At 35.8% G+C, this 18,972-nt stretch overlaps 1 protein-coding gene across 4 annotated transcripts in view; it reads left to right on the top strand.

Moving 5' to 3' along the window:
* Positions 1–13,704, top strand: part of CNOT2 (CCR4-NOT transcription complex subunit 2) — a 158,725-nt gene extending 145,021 nt beyond the window's left edge. For all 4 annotated transcript variants that reach the window (XM_019514721.1, XM_019514722.1, XM_019514723.1 and 1 more), the window contains 5 exons: positions 2,023–2,084; positions 2,186–2,235; positions 3,415–3,515; positions 4,129–4,273; positions 11,737–13,704. In XM_019514721.1, coding sequence (XP_019370266.1) covers positions 2,023–2,084; positions 2,186–2,235; positions 3,415–3,515; positions 4,129–4,273; positions 11,737–11,823 — 445 coding nt within the window. In that variant the 3' untranslated portion in view covers positions 11,824–13,704. The remainder of the gene's footprint in view (positions 1–2,022; positions 2,085–2,185; positions 2,236–3,414; positions 3,516–4,128; positions 4,274–11,736) is intronic.
* Positions 13,705–18,972: the final 5,268 nt, after the last annotated feature.

The following is an 18,972-nucleotide window of genomic DNA, read 5'->3' on the forward strand; positions in this document are numbered from 1 at the left end:
CATCTTTTATGTATATTGTTCACCTGATAACATTTGACCCAGATATTTGTGCTGCAGTAGCTGGCTTTAGTTTAAATACAGGAAAAAGGTTTACTAAATGATTGTACTTCCCCTGAAGTAAAGGCTTTATTTTTACCCACTGTGTCAAACATCATCACTTTGCTTTCATAAATGCTACATGAATAGTTAAATACATTTCAGACATAGAAAACTCAACCTTTCTGCCTTATGGAGTACTTGCAGTACGGTTAGAAATGTCTTCCTGGCTTAAGAGCACAGAATAACTTATTTGCAGTATTACCTGTTGCTTTAAAATGTACTTTTGAAAAATATAAAGCATATTTAAAATATGTAACTTTGTTGTCATTAGCATTTTAATTTTGAGTATTTCTAGGAAAGATGACAGTTTTATATAGATTATACTTGTAGGTAGGAATGAGCTTTTATTTTCTCAAAAAGTTAGATACATTTTAGTTCTTCATTGAAGTGGTTTAATTTTAGTAGTCAAGCTAAATGTCCATTAATTCAATATCATGCAGGGCAAAACTGAAAAGGGGGCCAGCTCATTTTAACCTTTTTCATTGCATGTATTTTGTAGCCTAATGTTCCAGTCTTCTGAAATAGTCCTTCCTTATGGCATATATTAAGTTAGTCTGACATCATACAATTTGGTAGTGATCAGCTCCTTAAATTCAACTTGCTGATAGCATTGATAGGTTGATAACATTAGAAGAAGGGTCTGTACTGTGTGGTGGTTTTTTGCTGAGGTTTTCCCATTCGACTGATCAGAGAAATGGATCTGTGTTCCTTTTTGATTTTTTATGGTAGTATTTAAATGGGTGAGTGAGCCTTTATTCAACTCCTGGGAAGCACTTCACACTTAGACTGATTTTTTTCTCCTGTTAGAGGCAGGGAAGTAGTTTCCTTGCAAAAGCCTGGTCTCTGCGGTCTCCTGTGGCAGACCTGGAAGGTGGGTATGAGGCTATGGAACTGATGGAAGGAAGCTTTGCTCTAGAATCCACCTTCTTACACAAGGAAGTTCTTGCTCATTTTCCATTCCTACAAGCTGCCTCTGCCACTGAAGTCTCTTCTGTCTGTCTCTGGCAAAAGTTGTGGTGCAGTTGGTTTGCAGTAGAATTAGTACCACCTGATCTGGGTACCTGTGGATAGCAAAACTCAGTTGGGGAAGTGATCAGCCTTTGTTAATTTCCCAGGCTTCAGAGATTTTTATAGCAGCTATTATGATGCCTTCCTGCTAGAAAGATGCAAATATTTAATAGGGTACCATTCTGAAGTTTCATTTACAAAATATGCTATAATATCATACTGTCAGAAATAATTAAAATGAAACAGCAGCTGACAAAATTTCACCTTGTGTTGCACTGTTCTCTCTTTTTCTACTACCTGCTGATTTGTGATTAATAAATTCCATTGTTTCTCAGTTGATCACAAAGTCATTGGTGCAGTGTCTAAGTTCTTCAGTATGTCCTTAGCCATATAACGGCCCTGTTTTTCTTATTCTATGCACAACATAAAGAATTAAATAAAAGCAAAATCTAAAATTCTCCTACCCTCCCCTTTTATGATTCTTTATGTGCTTTTTTTATACTTCTAGAATTTAAAGGAAGTGTAAAAGTTGTAAAATCTTTTAGTCATTAGGAGAGAGACCTGCCAGCATAAGCCTTATTTCCTTTAAATAAAACTCTTTTAAATTAGAGGTGCTGGTTTATTAACATGTCACGGTTTTGAGCTATTACGCTGTGCTTCATTCTACCTAGTAAAATTGGGCATCTCAAGGGGGTTGGAGCCAAAGGTACTTGCATTCCAAGCACAGTAGAAGATGGAATCCCAGCACTGTAGAATTCTATGGTGATATTCCCACTGTCTTTAACAGAGGGGTAGGACCTCACAGTAGAAGTGGGTGGGTCAGTCGGTGCTTCTGAAAACGAAGTGAAAAATGTGTCTGGGGAGAATGGGATGGATATATTGTTCCTTATTGCTTTTAAATTTTGTTTTCTTCAGAAATCTCTACCCCAAATTTGCATCACCTTGGGCATCTTCACCTTGTCGACCTCAAGACATAGGTATGGGAAAATTGGCTGTGATTTAATATTTTGTTAATATTTGCAAATGAGAATCAGTGACTCGGTTTAACAATTACGTCAATTCTGATTCCCTTATCTAGACTTCCATGTTCCATCTGAATACTTAACGAACATTCACATTAGAGATAAGGTGAGTGTGCTTTCTTGTGCCGTATAATAATTTTATATTGTTAAGAAGCTACTTGGTTTGTAGCATATTTCTGAAGATAACACGTTACAAGTAATTTGCATTCAAATTATCTTGTATGTAATCGAGCGTTCTGTAAAGTCTTGCATTCTGAGAGACAGTGGCATACAAAATACTTAAATAGGTATATGCGATGGCTATTCTAGCCTTACATTTTTATCTATTTGACTTATACCTGCACCCATTTTTTTCTGTTTTTCTTGGATGTTTTGAGCTTAAAAACAAGTTATATTTACTTTGGGGATGTGAGGGCAGATTTGGGGAATGGTTGATTTAAATATTGAGATAATCATAGTTGTACATTTAAAAAAAAAAAAAAGTCAACGTAGACCAGTGTTCTGCTTTTGAAAGTGACCCATGCCAGATCCTTCGAACCAAATTAAGCCCCTGTAATTCATATACTGTAGTATTACTAGTATTCTGTTATATGGAGATTTCTTAACCTGAACTGATCAGCTTATAACCTTAACTGAAGATGTAGCATGAGTTGCTTTTCTGTGACTTTCTTCCCTAGCTAGTAAATGGGAAATTTTTGGATAATTTAGAAAGAAATCTTATGTATTGTAGTTCTCTAAGAGATCTTTCAAGGTTTTAAGAATTTAGTACAGTGGGGTTTTTTACATGTTATGTGAATCATGGCATGGGAACTGTAAATGAAAGAATACCTTTAAAAGTAAAAATCAGAAAATATGTGCAGAGAGAAGGCTCCCCATCTTGATGGTTTGTTTAACAGTTTTGTTGTCTGAAAAACTTAATTAAACTGAAGAAAATGTGAGAATCATTAGTGTGGTGTTCTTATGTATTAGTGTACCTTTTGCAACACAGTTTATACTGGGGCAGGCAATTATTTTGGGTGGAGGCCAGCTTACTGAGTTTTGGCAAGCCATCAAGGGCTGCATGATGGGAAACCGGGGCAGATGAATATTCACTACAATATTCTAAATTTTGTAGAGGCCCTGTGGGCCAGATGGAATGGCCTGGTGGGCCGCATCTGACCCACACGCCACCTCTGGTTTATATAATATAAGCAGATTTTGGTGTAATGATTTTTGTCGTTTTAAATGGTATCTGCTATCTAACCTATTTGTGGTTTCACATCTTTATTTCTCTTATCTTTTGCAGCTGGCTGCAATAAAACTTGGCCGCTATGGAGAAGATCTTCTGTTTTATCTCTATTATATGAATGGAGGAGATGTATTACAGCTATTAGCAGCAGTAGAACTGTATGTTCAAACTTTTGGCCAGTTTTTATATACAGTATAACTTATTGCAGAAACCAAGTAGTACAATTGAAATTTTGCTCAGAAAGTGAAGAGCAATTTCTAGTGTTAAATCCTACTAATATAGGCACAGTCTACTTACACCTGTGCTCAAGTGTTTTAGTACCTACTCCAAAATGAGGAGACTAGAAGGAAACCCAGTTGTAAAATGAGCATAAAATTTGCCTCACGGGTTTTGTATTGCTTATAAAAACATTTTGCGGATAATTGGTATATAGATGCCAACAGTTTTTATAATTGATTATTTAAAAACTCCACAGCAAAAATAGGGAGAGTAAATGAACCTTAGAAAAAAGTTTACTATGCAAGTAGATCAGTTTCTTACCTGGTATAGCCAAAACTTTTGTTGTTGATTAGGATAAGGGTTGATAAACAACTGTAGGAAGTCAAAATGATAGAGCAGATAAGCTGGTGTTTTATGGATTTTAATTTATGCTTTAATATAAGCATATTGCGGTGTTTTGTAGAAGTGCTAACTTCTATTTTAAAGCATGTGTATGTGTGCTAAAATGAAAGCAGCTAACAAATTACTTTTCTTCCCAATTAAAAATGAAAGCTTTAATCGAGATTGGAGATACCACAAAGAGGAGCGAGTATGGATCACCAGGGCACCAGGCATGGAGCCAACGATGAAAACCAATACATATGAGAGGGGAACATATTACTTCTTTGACTGTCTTAACTGGAGGAAAGTAGCTAAGGTATCTCTTTTTCCTTATGCAGAGAGAGAGTGTGTGTGTGTGTGTGTGTGTGCACACGCGCATATCCATTCTTCCTGTTTGTGATCCAGCTTTTAAGCAAGTTCCCTTTTATCACCCATTTTTCAGATTTTGATTTCAGATGTAGGAGAATATTAAGGATTCCTTAAAATTCTGGTTCATTATTGGGAAAGAGACCCATTTCACTTTTTGTTCCTCTGAGACTTTCAGGGTGGTAGGCTATATCCAAACTGGGGCTTCTCATGGGCTACACAACCTGTTTCTAGCTGGGGAAGAAATTGTGGGGGGTGGGGGAGGTGAGAGTAGGCTGAGCAGCAGTGGTGTTAACCCCTGTGTGCTGATCACCCTCCTACCACTTGCCTCACTGCCAAAATGTGTCCACAGTGAGGATATCAACCCAGCAATTCTGTAGCAGTTTCTTAACCCCTGCCCCACGTGCACACCCCACCCTACCCTTTGCTCTTGCTCTACTGGCACAACAGGTCTGGCAGCTTCAGGGTTTAATAGCACCGCTGCTCACTTTGCTAGAGAATTTCTGCCCCTTCAGGACATGATTTAACCACTCATTGGTTGATCACATAAGATCCATGGACCACCATTCAGAGAGCCCTGTTCTAGGTGGATAGACATAGTATATACCATTTTCTAGGACATGGATCACTTTTTTTTTTTTAGTTCCTGTACTAAAGAATAAGAAGTTCTATTTGCCAAATTGAATGTGTAGCACAAACTTCTTATTTTCCACTTTTAAAAAAATCTTTATGATTTGTTCCAATAGATTCACACTGGGTATCTTACATGCTATCACTTGTTCTTCAGTATCCTTTAAAAAGCATCACATCTGAGTTTGTATGCACTCAGATGCATCATTTTGGGCCAAAATACAAAAAAGGACAACCCCCCCATTTCTTTTTGTTCTGTCACATAACATTAAATAGCAGCTACTTTTTCCCTGTACAGAATTAATGTCAGCAACTTCATAGAATTTATTAACAGCATTTTAGTGTAGCTTTAGGAGTTGTGTTTTGTAAGACACCTTTTCTTTGCTAGCATTTGTTTGCCATGACAGAGTTCATATAAAAAAAAAAAAAAAAAAAGTTTTGAAGTGCTTTTTTTTCACACCACTGTTCAGTTTTAGAGACCAGGTAGTGAGGATATTTATTCAATATTATGGCAACATATTATTTGAACTCTTAAAAATAAATTTGCCTTCTGTTGTAGAAAGAGGCTGTGTATCTTTGGGGATGTTGCATACAGAAAAGAGATGTCTTCAGCTTTACCTCTGGTTTGGGTTGAAAATAATCCTCTTCATAGAGAATGCATTTGATTGAATCATAGGAGCCCTCGGGGAATCAGTGACATGTTTTAATTTTGTCATGTGTGTATGTTGATACAGCATTGTTTGTTTCATGTTTGACTAGAAATGTTTGAACCACTAGTAGTAGGCAGAAACCTTTAGTGTCAGATATTTCTTAGGAACCAGGGAAAGAACTTGCTTCATCCCTCTTTTCTTCTGTTTCAAAGCTCTGAAACAAATTCAGCAGGTCAGGACCCAGCTTTTATCTTGAAACAGGGTTTCAGCAGATGTAACTTCTGGATATTAGTCATGCCCAGGAATCTCTAATCACCGTCCTTCCCTATTCTCAGGTCTCTTGCTTCAGGTTAGAGGGCAACTCTTTCATTCAACCTAGAAGTCTAATTGCTGACTAGCTAGATCATGGGGTTTTGAACTTCTCAGAACAAGTCATGTCTTTGCACTTTGGAATCATGAAAATAGGCAGTTGTATGCTTGAAAATGAATGTTTTTCAGACCTGGCCAGAGGCCAAAGGGAATTATTTTCTGTATTCTCCCCTTACATTGGATTTTCTCTGACCTTAATTGGTTGAGGTTTGTCTTTACAGTTGAAGTGTATTTAATTACCAGCTCTGATCACCATATAACTGCTGTTCAGCCTTTTCTTCTCTCTGTTTTATCAATGAGACTACTATTAAAACCATTTTACTAAGAAATTAACATTTTAATTCTCTCAAACTTATGGAGGTTCTCTTTGACCTCTTGATATGTGTTACAGGTTGCTTAGATGCCCCCACCAGTGGCTATAATACAGGCAAGCTAATTTCCTTACTAACTATCTTAATGGCAAACCTTCCTTGTACAATTTTTCATAAGTAAAAAGTAATTTCAATGCCTGAATACAAAAATGAGGCTAAGACTGAATTGTGGATTTGAAATTGAAATCAATTATCAGTATTTTGAGCCTCCAATAGATTTTTAATAGAGCTGTATGTGAGGTGTTTGGAGAGGAATTATGCATTACCTTTTAATAGATAGGAAAAACTATTTTGGAAGTCAGCTTCTTTCAACTTCTTGAATGAAGCCATATATTTTCAGTTCCAAGTCTGGATAAGTAAATCAAAATCTGTTTTCAGACACTCTGCAAGTAAATCAGAATTAGAATGAATGTAGTCAAAGGAATTAACCCATTGTGCCACAAAGGGTGCTGACAGACGTGGAAAAAGGAAAGAAAACAAAAACAGTGCTTTAATGGAAGAGGACTTGCCTCAATTTGACCCAGCTCCCCAGCACCTGTATAGCTTACATGCTTCAGCAGGGCTTTTCACACTTTTATCTAATAGCTAATTCAATCTGCTGTTAGTGTCAAAAAGCTCCCACTGAAGTGTGTGAGCTACACAGATGCTGAGCGAGCTGGGTCAGAGTGACACAGTTCCTCTCCTGGGTGTGCTTGGTGCAGGGTGTGCCAACCTGGAAGTAAAGCTCTGTTTTGTTGTGTCCCATCCCCCCCCAAGCATCCAGGGATAGTAAACACTGTAGTGTCTATTCCCTGTATGCCAACAGAAATAGAATCAAGCTCCAATAGATTACATGGAGCTTGAATCTTTATTTTTTTTAAAGCAGTAGTATCTGGAATTCAGAAGGGGTGCTTAACTCAAGAGAGCAATTGCTTCAGTCTGACTCATGCTTTTTATCCTTCCTGTGGGAATATGCATAGCGAGTCTTCCACAGTAGGGTTCTGCACGGGCAGTGTCCTGTAGATCTATTAATTATAGCTGTTCTCCAAATGCACTGCCTCTGCATTTCCACACCAGTTCTGCTGCCTTATTCACATTCTGAATATAAATTTGTCAAGTATTAAGAAGGAACTGGGGGCTTGTTAGGGGAAGAAAAGAGCTTGTCTGCATTCTCTTCTAGAATTCTTCTAATAGCTTGTTGTTTGGAAAGGTATTTACATGACAGGGCATTAATTTTTCCAGACTCCATCTGTAGAGGAAATGCATTTTTTTTTCTAGGCATATTTTATCTTTGCAAGGATGGGAACTGGTATGTTACTCAGAAGATTTTTCTTTTTAGTTTTGGTATGGTATATAGCAAGAAAGCTGAACAAAGGGTGATGGGGAGAGGTTAGGAGATTCTGAGAGAACCTTATTTTTTGAACTTTAGAAAAAACAGCTAGTTAGCTATGCTTGCTGCTGTTAGCTGTGTGTGAACCCTTCGTCTGTGGCAAGCAGGAGTCATTTATAGGCAGAGATCAAGCATGTGGCCTTATGGCTTGAAAAATTTGATACCATTTTTTTTACCTTGATATCTGGAGCCAATTTCCAGATGGTTTAGTAGGAAAAAAAGACCTTATTTGATTAAATGCTGCTTTTAATATGGAGGATATTATATTTTACCTTATGTTAGAAAATTTGAGTTCCAGATGGTACATATATAAAGTTGTACAGAACATATCCATCAATGATGGGAAATCCATTTTTTTAAAGATGATTTTACTTTAAAAGATATTTTCATTATACTGTGATTATAGCAAATGTAATGTTAGCTAATATTAAGAAATATCTAGAAAAAGTGCATATTACTAATTACCATTTAATTGTTCATTAATGTTATTTCGGGGCAATCAGATTGTCCATTACATATCTAAATACAGGTACACTTGCAGATTGTGCAAATATAAGCTTATTGTGTCTTTTTTATACATATTTGCAAATGCACAAATGATCATTTAAATTCAAGAATAGGTTGTAATGCAACTAGATAAGATTAAATGAAATGTAGGTGTATTATTTGGATTATATTACTAGAAGACAGGCACAGTTTGTAAAACTATAGAATACACATGCAGTTTAATAACCTTTTTGTAACAATATCCTAGATTGACTTCAACAAAATCTAATAAAGCTAGATTAAGCAGTCGTATTCATGAAAAAGAAAAGATCTTTCATTTAATAAAGAATGGATTTTGCTTAAACATTTACTTTAACAGTCTGAAGAAAGAAATTATTCAAAATGAGATAAGCAATGAGACAATTTCTAAACTTTCATGAAAATAAAATCAAATGGATTTCACTTTGTGTAGTTAAATAGCCAAAGTATTTGAATAATGATGAATTCAACTTTACATGCATCTTGGAAAGAAATATCAAGGACATGCTAATTACAAATATGATATAAATGTATTTTTGTTCTGTTCCATATGGAAATTACAACATAGCTAGAGACAGCTTAGTTTTATACTGTGCAGGTAAAGCAAAATCATTCTTATTAGATTTGTTTTTGTTGGAACTGCTGAGAAGACAGCAAAATCTCTCAAACCCTGGAAAAGGGAAGTGCCTCCCACAGTGTCACATTTTCAGGAAGTCTTGGTTAAATTCTTCCAACTAAAATTTTGGAATTTTTCCATTTAAAGAGTGAGAAATTATCTAAGAAACAAAATTAAGGACACTTTTGTCTGTAAGAGTTATAGGTTCTTTATGGTAACTTAAATCTGTGCAGGAGAAACTTAAATCTATGTCCTGATCCTACACTTGAAAAATGCTGATGGCTTTTACAAATATCTTTCTAATATTTAAGGTTCATATTATTTACATATTTGTATAATCAGCAAAACACAATTATGGGTCTCTTTAATTCCCAAGTTTTATTTGGGCCTTCATGTTCATTTTGTAGCCTGTGTTAGTGTTTTCAGACAGATGTTAAAGCTACATATTTTAATATGGCTTCTACCATTTCCCTTGGCAAACTAATTGCACAGTCCAGTTTTGCCATCAAAACTCCCTCCTTCTCCTCCCCCCCCACCTATTCAGCCTAAACTTTCAGTGTTTCATTCCATTAGTCTTAGGAATTGCCCTAAGCAGTTCCATTTCATTTTGCTGTTGATGCTTTATTAGTATTTTGTGTGTGTGCATACACACTAGTCAGTATGGGCTAGCAGAATGACATGACAAGTGATTTTTGATTTCACTGCACCTGCCTATCACTAAAGAAATAAACACACATGTTTAAGTGTTTCCTATAAATATCCTATCCTTTTCCTCAATTAAACACTAAAAAAATCACTGCATTCATATCAGAATTAAGAGCTAAATTAATTTAACCAGTTCTTGTTTAATACACAATCTGCAGCTTTTCCCTTTCCTTGATAACTGTGTATATAGTTTCACAGTAGCTAAGGTCAGGAGGGACCTGAACAGATCATCTAGCCTGACCCCCTGCCACAGGCAGGAATGAATGCTGGGTTCACAAGACCCCAGACAGGTGATCATCTAACCTCTTTTGAATTTACCCAAGATAGGGGCAAGGACCTCCCTAGGAAGTTGGTTCCAGATTCTGGCCACCCTAACTGTAAAATACTGCCTCCTGATCTCTAACCTAAACCTATTCTCCATCAGCTTATTACCATTGTTCCTTGTCATCCCAGGTGGTGCTGGGGAGAAAAGGGCTCTACCTATTTGCTGTTGATCTCCCCTGATGAGTTTGTAAGCAGCCACCAGGTCTCCCCTCAGCCTCCCCTTGTCAAGGCTAAACAGGTTCAGGTCCCTCAGTCTCTCCTCATAGGGCCTGTTCTGCTGCCCTCTCACCAAATGGGTGGCCCGCCTCTGAACCCTCTCCAGGCTGGCCACATCCCTCTTGAAGTGCAGCGCCCAGTACTGGACACAGTACTCTAATTGCAGCCTGACCAATGTCGCATAGAGGGGGAGTATCACCTCTCTGGACCGGCTTGAGATGCACCTTTGGATGTATGACAAGGTATGGCTGGCCTTGCTGGCTGCGGTCTGGCATTGGTGGCTCATGTTCATCTTGGAGTCAGTAATGCTCATATAGCCGGGCTCATAGTGTGTTCATCAGTATACAGGAATAAAAAGAAGATCCATATCAGTCAAGTTTACCATACAAAGGAGGTTCCTTGTTTGAGTTGGGCTAAATTACCAATTACTCTTACCGTTGAAGATAGAAGTTTTTCTTTAACTCAGAGTGGTTATTTCTGAGGTAACAGAATGTTGGCCAATTAACCATTTCAACTAAATATTCACTTTGTGAATGAAAGTAAAATAAGGATGAGGAAATGTATCAGACTGCTTGAAATAGTAAAATGATGCAAAGCCCATAGTTTGTTTTTGCTTTAGTGTATTTTAACATGCGTTCAGAAAATCCCAAGGGAAGTACACAAAAATTAGAATGGTAGAAATTGGGATCCTGGGAAGAAATTAAAGTTGTTAGAAGTGTTAAGGTCACAAGATAAGTATCAAGAAATATCCAAACAGTAAGCATCCTTGGACTCTCTCTTAACAAATGCATCAAAATACATTCTTAAGCTAAATGACTAAAATGTTTATACTTATACATATTAAACATCCTCAAGCAATAATTCAAGATATTGTATTAGCAAGGAAAAGAACTATCCATTTATTAATCACTATCTATTTGGCATCCCTGTACGTTGACTGAGATCCAACATTCATCATAATAGTTTATTAAGTGCTTTGAAATTAATGGCACGTCAAAGTTCATTATAGTCAGGCTTTTATCAGTGGCTCAGATAATGTAAAGGAAGGCTGACTAAATCTGAATATGCAAAACTGGATACAGGAGTTATTAGATCTGGGATTGTTAAATTGATTTAAATGGTCTCTTTATACACTTGTGTGTTGCTTTTGTATTTAATGTGATAAAAGAGAACCCTGGCTTTGTGACTTTTCTAACTAATTTGAGTTCATCTAACAGCTGGCACCAAAATACCTCCAAACGTGCATCTAAAATAGGTCTTCGTAAAGCTCTTTTAAAGTGTTAAATGCTTTGTTTAAAATTCTGCTAATGACTTACTTGCATACTGTATCCTGGCTCTGTGCTAAACTGTTTAAGTGCTCGCAACTCAGCTGGTGAGGCTAATCACCACTGGAAAAAATAGGGAAGATGGCACCATTACAGACAGCACTGAAGCATACTGACTATCTTGCATGTTAAAAAATCTGTGATTGCAAACTAAGCAAGCTTTATATTACCCCTATTAGTAAGCTAGGACTTAAATTACTTGTAAAAGCAGCACTTTAATATGAGAGAAATTGTTAAGTATACACAGATATTTCCATGTATAAATGAAAGAGTACCAGTAATTAAAGGTTTTTGTCTTTTTGTTTAATTGTAGGAGTTCCATCTGGAATATGACAAACTAGAAGAAAGGCCTCATCTGCCATCAACTTTCAACTACAACCCTGCTCAGCAAGCCTTCTAAAGACTTCCCTTTTCTTGGGGTATGGCTGTCTCAGCACAATACTCAACATAACTGCAGAACTGATGTGGCTCAGGCATCCTGGTTTTAATTCCTTGAGGATCTGGCAATTGGCTCATGCAAAGGGTCACCATTTGAGGTCCTGCCTTACTAATTATGTGCTGCCCAACAACTAAATTTGTCATTTGTTTTTCTTTAGTTTGAGCAGGGTCTGAATTTGTTTCTGTTTATTTTTATTTTTTGCCAGCAGACAAGCTTGGGTCTGTAAAGACGAGCGAGTACACTGACAAAAATTTACCACTTAGTTTCCAAAATGTAAAAAAAAAAAAAGAGAAAAAAGGAAAAGACAAAAAATTAGACAACAAAATTTGCATTGTTCATTGTAGCACTATTGGTAATAAAAAATGTTTGTGCATTTTTATGTGAAGATCCTTCTCGTATTTCATTTGGAAAGATGAGCAAGGTCTGCTTCCTTCATTTTACTTCCCCTTCTGTTTTCGAAAGGCAGTTTTCACCAAGCTTAATGCAAGAATATCTGACTGTTTAGAAGAAAGATATTGCCACAACCTCTGGTTAGTTGTCCGGAGTTGTGTATTACTGAGCTTCATCTTTCCAGAATGAGCAAAACACTGTCCAGTCTTTGTTACGATTTTGTAATAAATGTGTACATTTTTTTTAAATTTTTGGACATCACATGAATAAAGGTATGTATGTACGAATGTGTATATATTATATATATGACATCTATTTTGGAAAATGTTTGCCCTGCTGTACCTCATTTTTAGGAGGTGTGCATGGATGCAATATATGAAAACGGGACATTCTGGAACTGCTGGTCAGGGGACTACTTTGTCGCCCTGTGCACTAAAGGGCCAGATTTTCAGCAGCCAAGGACATCCATACCCAAGTGAATGTGATGGGACTTAAAGAAGTGAACTGAGACAATTCACTCTGGCTGTTTGAACAGCAGCGTTTCATAGGAAGAGAAAAAAAAGATCAATCTTGTATTTTCTGACCACATAAAGGCTTCTTCTCTTTGTAATAAAGTAGAAAAGCTCTCCTCACTGCAGTGTTGACTTTGATTTGAGATTGTGAAATTATTTCTTCAACAATGAAAATGAAAAATACCTGTTGAAGTATTAAATATCAAGCTGTACAGTGGTTAAGACACTTACATTGAAGAGTCTTTTTGCTGCTGACAAGTAATTTAAGAGATTATATACCTGTCTACAGTAGGCCAAATATTTTGGTCCATCTTGTTTTCATATTAAACAAACTAATACGAAATAGAAAATTATTTTTTACAAATGGGTTGGGTAATATTTTGAAATAGAACGATGCTCTAAAACTTTCTCTTTGCAATTTAATACCAGTCACAGCTTACCTTCAAGCTGATATTTTATCACTTCAAACAGCGATACATTTCCTTTTGATTCATATTATTACAACTTGAGCTTCTGACCTCAAAGAAACATTGAATACACCACTTCAGGCAAGCACGGTAACTGATCTCTGACTAACGAAGGAAAAAAACAACCATCTGGATAGTGTCCCTTATTTTGACGTGACTGCTATATTTCCCATTCAACTACTTGTGAACTATTTTCCATCTTATGATGCAAACTGTTTAAAATACCTGAAGTTACCAAAGCAAGAAAAGACAGCAAAATAATGTCAGTGAATCTTGATTATTTTTTTTTTTAATTTTATTTTAGTTTTTAACCTATTTTTCTATGTAGTGCAAAACAGTTTGTTGGCATTTATCAAATAATGTTTGGAAATTGACCATAATGACATTGCTGTGTTTCTGTATCAGGTGTATAGCAACTTTAAATTCTACATTTTATATGTATTTTGAGATAAGAGAGACATAAAAATATAAAACTACTTTATATCAGCTTTTTATTATTTAAAGCAAAATACTTTCTCAACCCAAAGGAAAAGCGCTGGTTTATAACAGTAATGGTGATTAGCACTCCTGGAAAAGAAACAGTTGTGCAATTCCCCTTCCTCCCAAGTTTAGAAAACAATAATATATTTAACTATTACAAGAACAAACAGCAAACTAAAGAGAATGACTTTCCAAAAAATATGACGAGTTAATTCTCACATGTGTTTTTTAAGGCCTGCTTGAACTTCAATATTTTTTTTATTATTCCTGTATTCTAATTTTAATTCAGAGATGATTTGTGGTCTAATATTTTTTCTGAAACAACATCAAAGGTCTGGTGAGCTGAACGGTGACAGAATAAGGAACAAGATAGTATTAGTTAAATTTACAAATTTAAAGCCATAGATGTTGCTCAGCATAGAAAAACATTTCAAAAACAATTCTTAATCTGGAGTTAAGGATATAACACTGCCCTACAGTAACTTTTGTGGAGCCTCTGCATTCAATTAAACTAGTTGAAAAGCTCAATGCATTTAAGCTGTATTTTCAAGCAAAGTGTCTAAGTGTTAGCAGGGAACTAATTACTTGTCCCCCTCAAAAGGGAAAAATGGTTTGACTCTCATTTATTATTTCCTTGTAATCAAATAAGGGTTACCTGAAACTCAGGTTTTTATTTTGTGCTATGTTGCTTCAAATCAAGAGAACTTAAAATATATAACGAAAGACATAACATCTGAAATACTACATGAACAATGTATATCTCCTTAGTTAAAACCCAAATGCTGTTTTCAAAAAATATATATTAATGACAACACCTTAAATAATTTTCGTGAATAAACTGATATAGGAAACTATCCAATTAAATGTAACAAAATATTGTTACATTTTATTTTGTATAAAGCTGTACATAAACTTAACATGGACTACTTTAGGTGATTTTTATAGTCCCGTTGTTGTTCTCCGAGCAACCACTTGATAAGCACTTAAAATGTTTTCAATTAAGTTGTCCTTTCATTAACTGCATATAGTCTCTGAATACAGTATGCAAGGTAAAATTAAAGTGACTTAAAATTGATAGTGCTTAAATCTTGGGAGCATTTCAGAGATGTTCTTACAGTTATGGTTTGTTACTGTTTATTAAAAATCTTTTATTTACCTTTTTAAACAGATGATGAACTATTCCAGTGTATTTGGAAAACTGCTACCCTATTAAGAGCAGTTTAAATGGTCATTACTGGTTTGACTGAAGAAAATTCCTAAGGAGAACATTCATAGTAAAACAACCATATCATAAGTGCCACTCCTTAAAATAATAATAATAAAAGACCATCAGCCTTAATACTTGAATTTTTTTTTAGTTTTATGATGGCCTTGGGCCTGGTAAATACTTGCATATACAAAAAATGTTATGTGCTTGACTAGCCATACTGATCACCTAGGCAGTCCCAGCAAAGACATGCAACTATTCATATGAGTAAAGTTACTTGTATGGGATTGTGGCATTCCTGCTTAAATTGTTCAACAGTTATGTTTTAACATTTGACAGACAAACTGGTGATAATCTAAATCATAGCCATCACTGAGACTTGTAGTCCTGCCATTTTTGTGTGTGTTGCATCCAGTGTGGTATCTCTCAACCAGTACAGTTCTGTGATTTAGGGGGGGGGGTGGTTATTGCAATACACTAGCTCAGCAATTTCAAGCAAAAAGAAAAAATTAGAAACTGGTGGTTATATACTACCTCAGTTTGTACCTAAGTTGCATTTCAAGAAGAGTAACAACTAACTTAGAAACATTTTTCTCTTCGGTAATGATCAAGATTTTGCTGAAAGCAATTCTTTTTTCTAATCGTTGGTTCTCTTGTTCTCTTAAGCACAAAGCTAGAACCTAGTACTGCTATCTGGTTGGTAACAACTTGACTATTTAAGCAAGGTATTCAATTTCCAAATAATATGTGTTTTTAAGATATTTATTGAACTATACTGAACACACTTTAAATTGACTTTATTCTCTCCATAAGGCTTAATTAAAAACTACTTCCACAACCAGAAATATTTACATTGTCTGAAGGTAAATTAAAATTTGATTGGCAGCCAGTCTTGCAGAAGAATGTTTGTAAAATGAACAGTTGTGATGCTAACTATAAATTAGTTGGATAGAGCTTTAGATTCCAAATAACTCTTATAATTGCCCTAATTTAAAATAGTCAGACTTTTTAGATCTTAAATCTGTTTACATGGTAACTGGACATGAGTTTTAGATCTCTCTAAAAAATTATAGAACTATACATTAAGTTTGACTGTAGCGAATAGGATTAGGGGAATGGGAGAAGTGAGGTAAAGGGAGGAAGTACCTTTTTGTTTCCTTCCTTCTACAAAATATCTTTTGTCTTCAGCACATTTACAAAGTTAAGCTTTTTAGGCATTGAGTTCATATTTAAATGAGTAGGTGAAATGAATGTAATTAATGACCTATTATAAAATAACACTTTGAATTACTACAATAGATTTCATAGAGTCTTAGATGGTAGGGGCTGGAAGGGACTTCTCAAGATCATCAGGTCCAGCCCCCCTGCGCTTGGGCAGGAAGGACTGCTTGGGTCAGATGACCCCAGCAAGGTGAGCGTCCCGGTGTTGTCTGAAGGTATCTAGAGTAGGTGGGGAAAAAACAACTTATTATTGGAATTAGATTCTAACTTTTCAGGTATGTGTATTAGATGTTTTTCTTGAACATAATACATTTGAATAAATATTGGTAGTGGGGGAGAGGGAACGTTTTCTTTTTTAAGTACAGTACTCCAAATTAGATGAAACAATCTGTACAAAATGAACATGTTTGATAGTTTATACAAATGAGCCTACCTAATTGATACTGTATAGGTTATTCCTGCCAGTACTAACATGCTGCACTACATTGAACGTAAACATGCCAATTTTTGTGTGTAGAGATGTCAGAAAACAAATGTTGAAAAACCTATTGCTGTACATGTTGAGAAATAGCCTGTGCTGCTCAGAGTAATTGCAAATCGCCAATAGTACGCTTTATCGTTCATATGCCTATACATTGCTGTGGTCAGGAATTTAATGGAAAACAGCATTTTCTGAGAGCACCTTTGCTGGTGTCTCTGAGGAAAATGGTTACTTGCTTTTGTTCCAGTTCACTTTTTTCCTTAATATTATGTCATTAAATATTTTTCTTGTTTATAAAAGGAAACCAAACTGCTAATGCATTGCATTCCCAATAACCTTTTGGGTCACTAAACATACACCCACCCTACTAAATGTAGTGTAATCAAATATTTCAGGAGTTCATCCAATCCAGAATTTAAGATATTCTTTTACGGCATCAGAAAAAAATCACTGTTAAGGAGTATTAATTTCATATTCATCTGTTTTATAAATACACAGTGTTAAGTTAGAACAAAACAAAAACATGAATAAACTTGCCCTTCACCTTAAGACACGCACAGCCCTTAACATATTATTACTTGCTTGTGCGTTTTTCCTCTTTCCCTTCCCACACTTCCCATTTTCTATGCACTTGTTCAGATGAAGACTGAGGCCTCTTCCTGTCCTGAATTTCCATGCCTATCCATCTATGACCTCTTATTTCCTGATGTCAAAGTCGGTTTCTCTTGTGTGTCACCCATAATCTAGATCACTAAGAGCCCCATTGTGTGGTTTATACAAAATGTTGCATTGGCAGTTATAAGAAGAATAACACAAGGTGCCTAAACACATCCTGATAAATATTACAGGAATCGTCACTTACTTGTCAGTAACATGCCTTACAGGAAACAATACAAAGAAAAATAGGTTGCTTGGGATGGCTCATTCCAATTAGCTGTGCAGTGGTAGCTTGCTGGTGGTGGAAGGCTATTTATTGTAAATAAGGAACACTTGGCATTCTACAGACAAGTCTTTACATGAGAAGCAATCTGTCAGATTAATAGGAGAATCGTCTAAAAACAGGTGAGGTTTTTTTTTCCCTCTTTAACATACATGACGATTTCTTGTGTAGGTTGGAAATGATTCATCCAAAGTTCACAAATTTGATTATTTATGTTCTCTTTAGTAGGATGCATATTTGGATTAATATGTTCATTGAGCACTTTCTTTCAGCTGTCTTCCAAATGCTAATGGGAGGGGAATATGATTAGACACCTTAAAAGGATTGAAAGTGAAACTTTTTGTAACTGGAGTACCTTGGTTTGTTGAACATACTAATTTATGAACAATGGACTATTGACACATTTAAAATTGTATACAAGTGCTATGCAAACTTGAACTTTCAACATTCATTTAATTAGGAGTAGTTAGTGTAGGTGAGCATGTCCTTCTTGGAAATCAGATGGCCAGTTTCTCTAGGATTGTATGGGTGCTCTGATATGTCCATTAAAGGTGCAGAGTTGTACTCTGCAATTCCCATTTAGGATTAGGTCATTAGTGATGGGCATAACCAGTCACTTCTGATGGGTCCAAATTAAATCTAGTGAAGGTTAGTTCTAAGGAGCTTTGAAAATGCTCAGAGGTTTGTAAGCATTTACTGTTATATTATTTCAGCATTATGTATTACATTATTTCAGCATCTTAAAAATGTGTGCCCAACTAGTCTAAAATATGTTTATAACTGTCCTTATAGCACTTAGCATTCTTTTTCTCTTAGCCAGCTAACCTGTGGATAAAGAACGTATGCCAGTGCAATTGAGGATAATATTCAAGAAGATTTACGTTCATGTCGCACAATAGATTCTTAATAGCCTCCCATCCAAATATTGCTGCATATAGCATTTTGAAGAACTTAGGGATCAACTTACTTTTAAAGGCTTGACATGGAGCATCCCAGCAGTAAAGCAGTGGCTAAGAATGCATCACTTCTGATCACAGTGGCAGCCAGTCCATATTTATCTGCTTCTGTATCTTGTCCAGTATACTGAATAGGAACCTGCACTTCAGTATCTTAACCGAATGGTAATTGTTTTGTCTCTCCATAATGGTCTACAGTAGAGAATATGGAATCAGAATTTAATTGCTAATGGTGGTATATAAGAGTTAGGAGGGAGCTGAAATTTTACTCTCATTTCTGTATGGGTAGTGCTTCTTCCAAGTTTCAGGCTGTTACTGAATTAGCCAACAGATCTCTAACACATTTTCTTTAAGTTCTTTGGTAAACAGATTGGACACTGCCTTGGGGGAAGGCAGTTGTTGGGACCATATCCCAAACTTTCAGTTTCATGCAAACAGCTTTTGGTCTATTACTTT

This window comes from Gavialis gangeticus, unplaced genomic scaffold (genome assembly GCF_001723915.1).
Source record: "Gavialis gangeticus isolate Ggan-Ray unplaced genomic scaffold, GavGan_comp1, whole genome shotgun sequence".
Taxonomy (NCBI): Eukaryota; Metazoa; Chordata; order Crocodylia; family Gavialidae; genus Gavialis; species Gavialis gangeticus.